Here is a 13,886-nt window from a genome sequence, read left to right on the forward strand (position 1 = left end):
GAGCATTAAGCTACCGTAACACAGCACAGTGAGGCCAGTATGTTACCGTAAAGTGGCGATGAAAAGTCTAACAGTGTATACAAAGGCCCATTTAAATATAAATTAACAATGGAAAGAACAATTCACTACAAATAATGTACTAAAAAAATCTTTTTCCTATACAGTACTTTTATACTCTTAGAACTTTATACAAGTTACAGTCATCCATTCACTTACACTTTCACATCTGTGATGCATAGATGTGATATTAAGATCTGTCATCAGTCTGATACTAATTCAGTCTGAAGTTAATAGGAAATGGTAAGGAAAATTTACACCATTGAACCCTACTCTAAAAACATGTCATGGACTTAACAATGTCTTTGAAGTATGGTTTAAGAAAGTGTTTAAAGATTTTACAGCATGTGTAGCGCCATCTTGTATCAGTACAGAACTTGATATCACTGGGTTGGTTGGTTGGTGTTACATTTTTTGCTTGGTGTACTGAAATAGGGCAATCCACCTGTGGCCCTAATGCTTGGGTTTGTAGACCCACTTTGCAAATGACAGTTGTGTGGATAAGTGCGTCTTTGCGCCAGCTGCAGATGAAGAGGTAACAGAGAACAAAGGCAACAGCAAATAATCAGCAGTTTAGAGATATTTCAAACATCTGACACCAAAAGATTTATTTGTTTATTTACTGTAACTTGTGTTTACACTAAAAACTCATCTTTTAAAGTACCACATATTATATTTTGTTTTAAATCCTATACAAAGGAAGAGCTTTACTGTTATTGCTTTTACTGATATAGTAAGAGATTTTTTTTTCATCCATCCATCCATTCGCTTATCCTTTTCAGGGTCGCGGGGGGCGCTGGAGCCTATCCCAGCTGTCATAGGGCAAGAGGCGGGGTACACCCTGGACAGGTCGCCAGTCTGTCGCAGGGCCAACACACAGGGACAGACAACCATTTGCACTCTCATTCACTCGCACATTCACACAATGGCAATTTGGATTTTCCAATTAACCTATCCCCTCAAGCTGCATGTCTTTGGACGGTGGGAGGAAGCCGGAGTACCCGGAGGGAACCCACGCAAACACGGGGAGAACATGCAAACTCCACACAGAAAGACCCCGGCCTGATGTTGGAATTGAACTCAGGACCTTCTTGCTGTGCGGCAACAGTGCTAACCACCGTGCCACCGTGCTGCCCCAGATTTTTTTTTACTTTCCTTATTTCATTTGCCATATATATGTGTAGCTGCTCTTTGAGAACCATGCATTAAACACATACATGCACAAAGCAAAACAATTGATGGAGTTGCATTGTGGTGCGCACAAAAATTTGATAATGGCAATGGAAACCTCTTGAAAATGAAAATGAACAGGTTATAGAAGAACAGGTACTCTTACTGATTTTATCTGCAGTGGCATGTAATTCAAATTTCAAACTTCCAGGGTTTGACATAAAATAAAGACAAAATAAAGGCATGCCATGATAAATATATGATTGACTCAATAACCTCTAGCTATCAGTGCCTTGGTATGCTTTTTTTTTTACCTAGTTGTACTAAGTAATGAAAATGCATCAGGAAGGAGAAGGAGCTTATTCATATTCTGACAGGATGGTGACAAACTAATTTGGGAAAAATAATAAGAGTAAAATACCATTTTACTAAATTCAATTTTCAAAGTGAATTTGGTACCTTCTTCCCCATCATATTCCTTTTTGTATTTTTCTCTGGCTTCAGTAAGATTATATAACATTTGGGTATGAAGATGCAAATTAGCAGTCCAAAACTAGATGCAAGTATAGCAAATATTTCTACAGCAACACTGAACTTCCCAGGGGAGCTAACGTATGCTGGGATAAATGTAATCCATACTGCACAGAATATCAGCATGCTGAAAGTGATAAACTTGGCCTCATTGAAATTATCGGGTAGTTTTCGTGCTAAAAATGCAAAAATAAAACATAAAATAGCCAGAAGTCCTATATAACCAAGAACAGCCCAAAAGCCTACAGCTGAGCCAAGGGCACACTCTAAGATGATTTTATCTTTGAATTGTAACAAATTCTTAGATGGAAAAGGAGGAAAAGTTGTTAACCAGATGATACAAATGACAACTTGTATAAGAGTGAATGCTGTAACACAGAGTCTCTGCTGTGTCTGCCCAAACCATTTTTTAACATTACTACCTGGACGTGTAGCTCTGAAAGCCATTAAAACAACTATTGTTTTTCCCAGAAGACAAGAGATACAGAGGACAAAGGTGATGCCAAATGCTACATGTCGGAGCATACAGGACCAATCAGAGGGCTGACCAATGAAGGTCAGAGAACACAGGAAGCACAGAATTAAGGAGAAGAGCAGCAGGAAGCTCAATTCAGAGTTGTTTGCCCTCACTATAGGAGATTTCCTATACTTGAAGAAAATGAGTATCACACCAATTGTCATGCATGCCCCAAATAAAGATGCTGCAGTGAGCAGTGCTCCCATAATTTCTTCATATGACAGAAACACTGCTTCCTTCTTGATACAGGAATCTCTTCTTTCATTTGACCAAAACTCAGGTAGACATCTCACACAGGTGACAGAATCTGGAAATTAATATTGATGCCTATGTTACAAGTTGTTAAATTTAATGAGCACAATTTCATATGTGTTTGCATTTAAAACATCCATGAAACATCCTACTGATGCTGTACAATTACAAGGTGATAAACAATATGTTTATTAAGTTAAGCACACAGGTATACTGGTTTGTGATCAAGTAAGGATTAACAGATGTGATGTCTAGAGAGGAGACGGCATGCATCCCACTTTGGATGGAGCAGCTCTCATTTCTAGAAGTCTTGCCAAATGTATTAATTCCCCCCAAAACCTGACTATCCAGAGTTGGGACCCAGAAGCAGAGTTGCAGTCTTACACGCCTCTTTGCAGCTTCTCTCCTCCCATTATTCCCCAAAACCCCATCTCCTCAGAGACAGTGTCAGCTCCCAAACAGACAAAAAAACAAACTAAAAACCGGCAAAAAACAACTTAAACATAAAAAATCGCAAAAAAGGGACAATAAAATAATGCGCTTCTACAACAAAGAGTAAAACAGTAAAATGTGGATTATTAAATATTAGGTCTCTCTCTTCCAAGTCTTTTAGTCTGTTCGTACATTAATTAATAATTGATTAACAAATTGATTTACTCTGCCTTACAGAAACCTGGTTACAGCAGAATAATTACGTTAGTTTAAATGAATCAACACCCCTGAGCCATAGTAACTATCAGGGCTGAGGGGTCGGTGTGGCAGCAGTTTTCCACATCAACTTATTAATCAACCAAAGACCAAGACAGACTTTTAATTCATTTGAAAGCCTGATGCTTAGCCTTGTTCAAAACTCAAAAAACAGTCTTATTTGTTATTATCTTCCACCTGGGCCTTATACAGAGTTTCTGTCTAATTTCTCAGACTTTTTATCTGATTTACTGGTCAGATCAAATAAAATAATTATTGCTGGTGATTTTAACATCCATGTAAATGCTAAATATGACAGACTCAACACAACATGTCTGAAACTAGCACCATTGAATGAACAATGGGCTGGGAGGTCCATTCCTTGATCATTAATATGCAAATTCTCATGACCATTGATCAATCAATCAAATTTATTTATATAGCACATTTAAAGTCCGAAGTACACCAAAGTGCTTTCCAGTAAAACCATGATACAGGTAAAATCACAATATGAAATATAAATTACAGATATAAAATATAAAATAATTACATAATCTAAATGCAGAGCCAGATGTAAATTATCCTAATTAGCCGCGAATGCCAGGTTAACACCAGGCTAAGCAAAGAAACCCTCCCTCTCCTCAGCCACCTCCTTCAGCTTGTCCGGGAAAACACCAAGGTGTTCCCAGGCCAGCCGAGAGATATAATCTCTCCAGCGAGTCCTGGGTCTGCCCCGGGGTCTCCTCCCAGTGGGACATGACCGTAACACCTCATCCAGGAGGTGCCCAGGAGGCATCCTTATCAGATGCATGAACCATCTCAACTGGCTCCTTTCAATGTGGAGGAGCAGCGGCTTTACTCTGAGCCCCTCCCAGATGGCTGAACTTCTCACCCTCTCTAAGGGAGAGGCAAGGGAGAGCAATCTCGTTCTTTCAGTCGCTACCCACAGCTCATGACCATAGGGTGAGGGTAGGGACGTAGATCGACCGGTAAATTGAGAGCTTCCCTTTTACGCTCAGCTCTCTCTGCTTCCTTCTCCCGTGACTCATGAAGAAGACCCCGAGATACTTAAACTCCTCCACTTGGGGCAGGAACTCTTTTTCAGCCTTTTCCAGGTCCATGGCCTCAGATTTGGAGGTACTGATTTTCATTCCTACCGCTTCACACTTGGCTGCAAACCATTCCAGCACGAGCTGAAGGCCATCACCTGATGAAGCCAACAGAACCACATCATCCACAAAAAGCAAAGATGAGATTCTGAGACCACTCAAATAAAAGCCTTCCGACACTTGGCTACGCCTAGAAATTCTGTCTATAAAAATTACAAACAGAACCTGTGACAAAAGCAGCCCTGGCGGAGCCCATCACCCATCTGAAATGAGACCAACTTTTTGCCGGCTATGTGGACCAATCTCTTGCAACAGTTGAATAAGGATTGAATGGCATGTAGCCATGGGAGAGATACCCCATACTCTGTTAACATCTCCCACAGGACACTCCGAGGGACATGGTCGAATGCCTTCTCCAAATACACAAAACACACGTGGACTGGTTGGGCAAACTCCCATGCACCCTCAAGTATCCTCGAGTGGATAAAGAGTTGGTCCAGTGTTCCATGACAAAACCGCACTGTTCCTCCTGTATCTGAGGTCCAGCTAACGGATGGACTCTTCTTTCCAGCACCCTGGCATAGAATTTCCCAGGGAAGCTGAGGAGTATGATCCCCCTGTAATTGGAACACACCCTCTGGTGGGAACCACCATCCGGTCTGCCATTCCAGAGGTAACGCACAACATTGAAGAGGTGTGTCAGCCAAGACAGCCTTAAAAAATCCAGAGCATTCAGGAACTCAGGGCAATTTTCTCAGTCGAAGTTAGCAGCGCTACACCCGCACTATGCACAGTGCAGGTAGAGTACCACTTTCCCCTTCTGAGTCGCCTGACGGTTTGCCAAAATCTCTTTGAGGCAGTCCAATATCCGTGCAGTGACGAGTCCCGAGCCATGTTCTGCTTGGCCTGTCCGTACCTATCAGCTGCCTCTGAAGTCCCACAGGCTAACCAAGCCTGATAGGACTCCTCCTTCAGCCTGGTGGCTCCTTCATCTCTGGTGTCCACGATTTGGTTCAGGGGTTACCAGCATGACATTCACCAACCACCTTGCAGCACAGTGCAGTGATTTTGGTAATGGAGGTGCTGAATATGGTCTATTTGGACTCAATGTCCACAGATTCCCTCAGAATGCTGTTGAAGCTCTGCCGGAGGTGTGCATTGAAGATCTTGTGGACTGGGGCCTCTGCCAGGCGTTCCCAGTGCACACTCACTATATGTTTAGGTCTGTCCAGCATCCTCCACCTGATCCAACTCACTACCAGGTGGTGATCAGTTGACAGCTCAGCCCGTCTCTTTACCTGAGTGTCCAGAACATATGGCCGCAGGTCTGGTAATACGATTATAAAATCAATCATCGACTTCCAGCCTAGAGCATTCTGGTGCCACGTGCACTTATGAACACTTATGTTCGAACATGGTGTTTGTTATGGTCAAACTGGGGTTTGCACAGAAGTCCGCGGTTAGGTCTAGAGAAGCTTTTCCTCCCAGTTATGCCCCCCGAGTCTCACTGTCATTGCCCACATGAGCATTGAAACCCCCACCCCAAGAGGGACTCCAAAGGGCTGGGTACTTTGAACTGCCACTTGGCACATAAGCATAGATGACGGTCAGGACCCATTCCACGACCTGAAGGCGCAGGAGTAAACCCTCTTGTCCACCGGGAGAAACCCCAATGTACAGGCAGCAAGCCAAGGTGATACTATGGATACCCACCCCAGCCTGCTGCCTCTCACCAGGGGCAGCTCCAGACTGAGAAACTCTCCAGGTCCGCCAGAGCCTCCGCTCCTGGCCGCCACCCAGCACCCAACCCCTACCCCATCTCCTGCAGGTGGTGGCCTGCAGGACGGTGGACCCATGTCCCCTTTTTGGGCTGTGCCTGGCAGGCCCCATGGGCTAAGGCCCATTAACCAGACACCCTTGGGCACCCTCACCGGGCCTTGCTCCTGGGCAGGGCCCCGGTAACCCTATCCCGGGCAGGGTTAACTGTTCCCTTGATGTTCTACTCATAGGGGTTTTCTGAATCACTCTTTGGTCCCTCACCCAGGACCAATTTGCCATGGGAGACCCTACTAGGGGATACAAGCCCCCGGACAACATAGCCCCTGGGGTCCCTGGGACACATAAACCCTCCACCACGACAAATACAATTGTAACCATTGGAGAAAAAAAATTTACTCATAATCATCTCAAAGATTGTAACATTATCTACAGCTACTTTCAGTACCACTGGTACTTATTTTGAGTATTTTTCTCCAATTGATCTTTCTGAGTTAACTTCAGTAATTACTTCCCATTTGCACATAGAAGCCCTACCATTAATAATGCATCAGTCTTAAATATGATCAACCTATCTCTAATAATCAGCTATGTACCACAGGCCTTCAATCTGCCAATAGTTAAACCATTACTTGGAAAGACATCTCTTGACCCTGCTGGCCAATCTCCTACCTTTGTTTCTTTTCAAAAATTCTTGAATGAGTAGTTATCAAACAGCTAACTGATCATCTACAGAGGAATGGCTTATTTGAAGAGTTTCAGTCAGGATTCAGTGCTCATCACAGTACAGAAACAGAAAGCTTTAGTGAAGGTTACAAATTATCTTCTTATGGCCTCAGACAATGCATTCATCTCTGTGCTTGTCCGGTTAGACCTCAGTGCAATGTTTGATAATGTAGACCATAATATTCTATTACAACGATTAGAGTGTGCTGTAGACATTACAGGTACTGCATTGCAGTGGTTTGTATCATAGCTATCAAGTAAACGGAGAGTCCTCTTCACACAGTAAGGTCAATTATGGAGTTCCACATGGTTCTAATTGTGTTTACATTACACATGCTTCCCTTAGGAGGTATAATCAGAAGGCATAGCATACATTTTCACCGCTATGCAGATGACACCCAACTTTATCTATCCATGAAGCCAGATACCAATTAGTTTGACCGAAAGGAATGTCTTAAAAGACAAAGACCTGGATGACCTCTAATTTTCTACTTCTAAATTCAAATAAAACTGAGGTTATTGCACTGGCCTGAAAATCAAAGACATATGGTATCTAACCAGATTCTTGTTCTGGATGGCATTACCTTAGCCTCCAGTAACACTGTGAGGAAACTTGAAGTCAAATATTAAACAAATATGTAGGACTGCTTTTTACCATTTGCTCAATATCTCTAAAATTAGAAATATCCTATCTCAGAGTGACACTAAAAAACTAGTGCATGCATTTAGTACATCTACGCTGGAGTATTTTTAATTGGTTTGTCATTAGGATGTCCTAAAAACTCCCTGAAAAGCCTCCACGTAATCCAAAATACTGCAGCAAGATTATGGACAGGAACTAGAAAGAGAGTGTACTGTATATTTCTCCAATATTGGCTTCCCTTCCCTGTTAAATCCAGAATTGAATTTAAAATCGGGCTTCTCATTTTTAAGCTCTTGAATACTCAGGTCGCATCTTATCTTAATAACCATATCACCCTATTAGAGCACTTCACTCTTGGACTGCAAGCTTACTTGTGGTTTCTGGAGTATTTAAAAGTAGAATGGGAGCCAGAGCCTTTGGTTTTCAGGCTTCTTTTTCTACTTTTGAACCAGCTTTCAACAACAACAACAGCCTCAAGGCAACAGTTGTTGCAATTTAGAGCTGTATGACTAAAATTGAATTAAATTAAATTGAGCATCCATCAGTGTTTGTGATTGTGGCATACTTTTTATTTAAATTTTACAAGGAGTTATAATAGATTTTCTATACTTTCCAGATATTATTCCAAATATTATTTAGTGTTTAATATTTAGCCTCAGTGGTGTTATCAGATAGAGAAAAACATTTATTGAGTATTAATCACCATTAATTGTATTAACTCTAAGTTTAGAACAAAGGATTGTGGTAAATATTAAACACTGACTATAACTGAGAGGCTAACATAAGAGTTACTTTACAGAAAAAAAGCAGACTATGTATAATCATGGTTTTGTAAGGCATTAAAATATATTGTAATGGACTGGATTACAAGTTAATCCAATTGTTGTGTTATTACTGTTTTCAGAATTGCCACACAGTTTTGGCAGATATGCTCCACACCTGCAAAGAAGTAATTTACTGAGTATCCTTGAAGGTGTAATAGTCTAAAACAGGAGTCTCAAACTCAAATGAGCCACGGGCCACTGCTGGCACCACCATCTCATTGGAGGGCCACTTTCATGTTCAAGTAGTACAAAAAACCCAAACAAACCAGAAAACACCCACTAATATTTCCTAAAATGTTGTATTTTGTTTGTTTGTTTTAAATTTCAAATATTGTATAACAAGACAAAACTGCAAACATGAAAGGAATTCTTTTTCTCACTCTTAACTGAAGCCTTTCATTGAACTACCAAATAAACAAATTGGTACGCTCTTTCTGGCCAAACACGTGACAGCACTTCTGCTATAATTTTGTTCATATTTAACAAAATAAAAATGCAGACGTAAGTGTACACATTAGTTTTTGACTCTCATTGAACTGGCACAGCCAATCCTTCCACGTGTGTGTACTCTCTTGCTACCTCAGCCAGGTCAACGGCTCCATACCGTAGTAAAGAGACCTCTGGCTAATATGTCGGGTTCTGTGTTGGGCTCATAGCCAGGAACTAGCTTTACTGTCTGGGTCAACTTTGCTAGTGAGAGACAGAGAGAGGTGTTGAAAGGCTGCTCCAACTGAACTCTATTGTTTCGGAGGAAAACACGAACACAGCGTACAGTCTAGTCTTAACAGCTTACTTACAACTGGGCTCGTCAAGCATTCTTTTTGGCTGGAGTGGTTGTTATTATATTTACATGCTTCCATCTCCTGTTTCTGGTCGGTGAGAACTCATACTTTTTGACTCCCCTTTTTCTCCCTCGCTCACACTCACACACATAACGGAGAGGCAGTCCCACACTATCTCCCTAAAGCACAGACTACACTGGCTACATTCTTAAAGGGCAATACCTGTAACACTCTGCTCACATTGCCTTCATATTAAATTATGTTTTGAATAATAATTTAAAAAAAATTCTTCACATCAATATGCAGTCTGCAAGTAGAGGGGCCGCAAGTTTGAGAACCCTGGTCTAGAGGCTGTTAAGCCTGTCAATTATATCAGCTACCTATGACAGAGAGTCTGTAGAACAACATGTGTTACTGTTCCAAATAAACTCAGAAACAGAATAACCGACTGTCTCTGTCTTCTGTTGGAGAGACACTACAATATAAATAAAAAGACCTGATGAAATTTGGCACAGACTATATCTTTATATTTCTATTTTGACTTGTAAGTTGTGCATGTTATTGCGGGTCTCTGTGTGTAAAATTTATTATTATTTCTATTATTATTATTAGCAACAACAAGACTAAATACAACGTCTTGAATAAACCTGTTCTTTTTTTCCATGTAAACTTTTATCTAATTCTTTTTATCAATTCTACTTCATGACCGAGACATGGATAAGCAGCAGAAAATGAATGGATGATTTCTTCTTCATCATATTGGTTACTAGTTTCATGTATTTTAAATTATGAGTATATATGTGAAAAAATGCACATATAGTTCTATGCAGCTCTGTAAAAATCCAAAACCGTCAACTGAAACAATGGCCAACATAAATCTGTCTCCTTACTGTTGAAATGTTATGATTCTGTGACTATTAGTTAAATAGTTTTACTTAGTTTGAGAAGGAAATCGAAATTACGGAGCCCCGCAGGGGACATGGGAGGGATCTCGCAAAAGTTTTGCGAGATCTCGCAAAACAAACTCGGGATCTCGCAAAGCTTTTGCGAGATCTCGCAAAAGTTTTAGCCGCATTCTTCCCGCTAGCTCGAAGCTAACGGGAGGTCGAGACCTACTACAGCCGGGAGGAACACCGCTTTCCCGGCACATCGTGCCTCGACCTCCCGGTCGGCTTCGAGCCGGCATCCGAAGAATGCGGCTAAAAGTTTTGCGAGATCCCGAGTTTCTTTTGCGAGATCTCGCAAAACTTTTGCGAGATCCCGAGTTAGTTTTGCGAGATCTCGCAAAAGTCCGTCTTAATTTTTTTTTCTCCCATGTCCCCTGCAGGGCTCCGTACTAAATGCATATTATGTCTCCATAAAAACAAACATCACGATTATTAAATAGTTCTCGTATGACCGTCCTACATGGCTAACTTTGCTTTGTAATGCACCAAAGTTAAAATGAAATGTCACCACACCTGTAACATTGCTGATCTGTCCCTCTGCACATCTTATACAGTCATAGCAGCAAACAGGCCTTCCTTTCTGGAGAACCTTGCGTGTTCCTGGGGGACATTTCTCACTGCAAACTGACACAGGAACCTGCATGATCAAGAAAATTAAACTGCATATGGACTTTAAGAAAAAAATGAAGTTCTCTGTCAAACAATTTCTTAATTTTGAAAGATCAAAACCAAAATACTGTAAAACAAATTAAATACATATTTATAAATTGAAAAAAATAAAACAAAAAACCCCAAAGTTGTATGAATGTGTACCTGCTTTGTGTTTCTTGGCCAAATTAAAGCCTTGTTTTGCAAATTTAGCTGTTTTTCTGGAGCCAATGATGTATCATAAAGACCAACTGTGACAAACTCCACAACGCCGTTTTCTCTTGGCTGCCAGTTTATAATTTCATACTTTGCTGCTGGATCTCCATTCTCATTAAAGTAAACCTCATCTCTTTCCTTTGTTGTGATGTGAATCTTTCGTATGTGTTGCAAAACCTAAGATAACATGCCAAAACTCAGTTACTTGCAATAGAGATATCTTGGACACCTAATGGTCAAAGATTATGAAAGACAAAATATTTTTTTAATTATGACAACAATGTTCGTGCTAATGTGATTTAATCTTTTAAGTTGGTGTAAAGCTCACCGTGAATGGATCTAGCTGCACATTTTTGTTACATGTTTTATTACAGCTGAGGATATTGTGAAGTGCATGTGCCACTGCATACACTGCTTTATATACATTATTAAAGATAGGCATGAGAGACATATCAGTGAAGCTGTTTTGAACTCCGTTCAGATCTTCATGTCCAGTACACTCTCTCTGAATGTCTGCTGATGATTTCAACTCCTTGAACTTACAACTAAATAGTGTCTCCCAGAACTCAATAAAGAGTTCATTATTAGATGAATTCAGTGGCTTAACATCCAGTATGAACTCTCTCAGGCCAGTGACATGTGCTTTAGGAATGGAAAGACCTATGGCACCATTCAGTATGTGATGTATATCCATTTTTGCTGTTTGTGAATCAAATATCCACGACTCAGTGCCTACCCACTGGTACCCAGACAAGTTATGGTATGAAAACTCATGTAGCAGCACATCCAGATCCACATGGGAAAGGAATGCAACAATTACCCTGGAGGTTGAAGCCTTTATAATTTCAATTATCTTTTGTATTTTCACATATGGATCTGTCCTAAAAAAAGATACAGAATACTCCAGACAGATGCCCAGCTGCTGTGCAGTTTCTGTGAAGGTGGCCATGCCATTATTTCCATAATCATTATTGGTTCGAATAGCTCCAACCCAAGTCCATCCAAAATGCTTGACCAAATGTGCCAGGGCTCTGCTCTGGTAGTAGTCACTGGGTATTGTTCTGAGGAAGGATGGGTACTTAGTTTTGTCACTGAGACAAGCACATGTGGCAAAGTGACTGATCTAAGAGAATAAAAATATTTTTTAAACATTATATATATCTTTATATATATATAAAATGTATAAAGAAAGAAGCCTACCCACCACTGGCAGAACAAATGGTCCAATAACAGTAGCTACTGCAATGGATGGAGAAGAAGAGGTCTCTCCTATTATCGCCTGCACATGTGCAGGTCTGGTACATGGTGCCTTCGGGGGTACAGACACAATTTCATTTCCATTAGCCAAAGCCAGTGTGACACCTACACTTCTGGCCACAGATCCACAAGTATCATAGATTTTATAGCCCACAGAGATTCCTGGCAGTAGGTCTGTACTGTTATTAATCTCCTCAATTGCAAAAAGCATAGTCTGTGCAAATTGGAAATCTCTGAAATTTAAACTTGAGACATTTACAAATAATTGGAATTGCATCACATTTTCCCTTAAAACTTGGAAAAAACATTTCAAAGGATGTTTAAAGCCAAGAATTGATGAATTTCTTAAATGACTGTATTAAATTCATTTCTTATCATTTACCTGGTACATTGTAGTGGCATTGGTTTGTGTGTGTAGTTGTCCATTCTGTCTTCCCAGCTGCTGTGAAAAGAGAACATCCCCCCTAATATAAAATCCCCATCTTTTGATAGGACTGGGTTCCCAGAATCACCTCTCTGCGTGCACACTGGGTCCTCAGCTTGAGAAAAAGAAGCCATCAATAATAATTGGAGAAGTGCCCACCCCTGCTCTGGCCATCTGTGTGAGGATGCCAAGTCTAGAGCTAAACCACTTAATGCCATTATAAATGCCTTCGTGTAAATGAAAGACTTGCACTGATATTTATACCTTCTGGTGCAACCTAAGATGTAATAACAGAAGAGAGATGATGCATTCTCAGGTTGAGGAAGAGGAGGAACATGTCCAATTATACAATTTTATGGAGGTTACTTTTTGTAAAAGAAGGAAATGCAGTTTAGGTGTGTAGGTATGTAATATGTAGTTATAATACAAAAAGTGATTCACTATAAATAAATATGCACTGAAAAATTATGAAATTATAGTGGCTTCTTCCTACAGTAAGTGACAAAAAAGTTGTTATTATTACTTTCTTAGAAAACACATACTTATTTATTAATTCAATTAAAATAATTGAGCTGCCTACTTTATTTACTTCACTTTATATTGTATTTTCAGGCTGCTCTGAGAGCTTTGTGTAAGTCACATTCACCCATTCACACACCTACATTCATATTAGTGATGCAATATTATATATCAATCTTAAAACAACTGTATTTCTCACAGTTGGGCAACTGATGGGTCAGATCGATTCAGTTTGATGTTTTTCTGTGTTTTCTACAATAAAGATTACCAGCAGTCTACCAGTTGCTAGAAGGGGAGAAGCTAATACTAAAAAATCGACAGTTTGGAGGTATTTCAGGCTGTCAGTATCAACAATTTCACTTTTTCTTTATAGTAATTTGTGTTTACAGTGGTTCCCTCTCCAACTGCAACAACTAGCTACCAATTTGATTTTCTTCACTTCACCCGTCTTTTGTCTGTGTGAGGAAGTAAAATCACAATGAAACTGAGAAGAGAAAGAGTATAAATTTAGCAATAAAGACTCACACTCTTAGTTGCAATGAAACACTTAAAAATAAAAATTACAAAAATGTAATTTTAACGATTGCTTTCTTAAAAAAAATTTCTAATCTACTTGTGTTCATAAAGTGTAACAGCAACTGCAATATTTTATATCATTACAAAACAGCATAGTACCTTATTCCACATCTTAGTTGTATTTCACACATAATGATAAAATAACACTGTTAATAACATTTAACCAGAAAGAAAAAAATATAATTCTTGTGTTTAATCCAGGCTAACTTTCTAAAGCACCAAATT

The 13,886-nt window shown here is 40.0% G+C and overlaps 1 protein-coding gene across 1 annotated transcript; it reads right to left on the reverse strand.

The window, feature by feature from the left end:
- Nucleotides 1-1,668: 1,668 nt before the first annotated feature.
- LOC308400666 (extracellular calcium-sensing receptor-like) lies at nucleotides 1,669-12,733 on the reverse strand (the record flags this gene model as incomplete). Its single annotated transcript, XM_080888502.1, has 6 exons — nucleotides 12,525-12,733; nucleotides 12,090-12,387; nucleotides 11,214-12,008; nucleotides 10,835-11,062; nucleotides 10,535-10,658; nucleotides 1,669-2,582 (listed from the first exon to the last, which is right to left on the reverse strand). The coding sequence occupies exons 1-6, from the start codon at nucleotides 12,698-12,700 to the stop codon at nucleotides 1,669-1,671; spliced, it is 2,535 nt and encodes an 844-aa protein (XP_080744628.1). The 5' UTR covers nucleotides 12,701-12,733.
- Nucleotides 12,734-13,886: the final 1,153 nt, after the last annotated feature.

The sequence above is a fragment of the Rhamphochromis sp. 'chilingali' genome (genome assembly GCF_963969265.1).
Source record: "Rhamphochromis sp. 'chilingali' genome assembly, chromosome: 8".
Lineage (NCBI taxonomy): Eukaryota > Metazoa > Chordata > Actinopteri > Cichliformes > Cichlidae > Rhamphochromis > Rhamphochromis sp. 'chilingali'.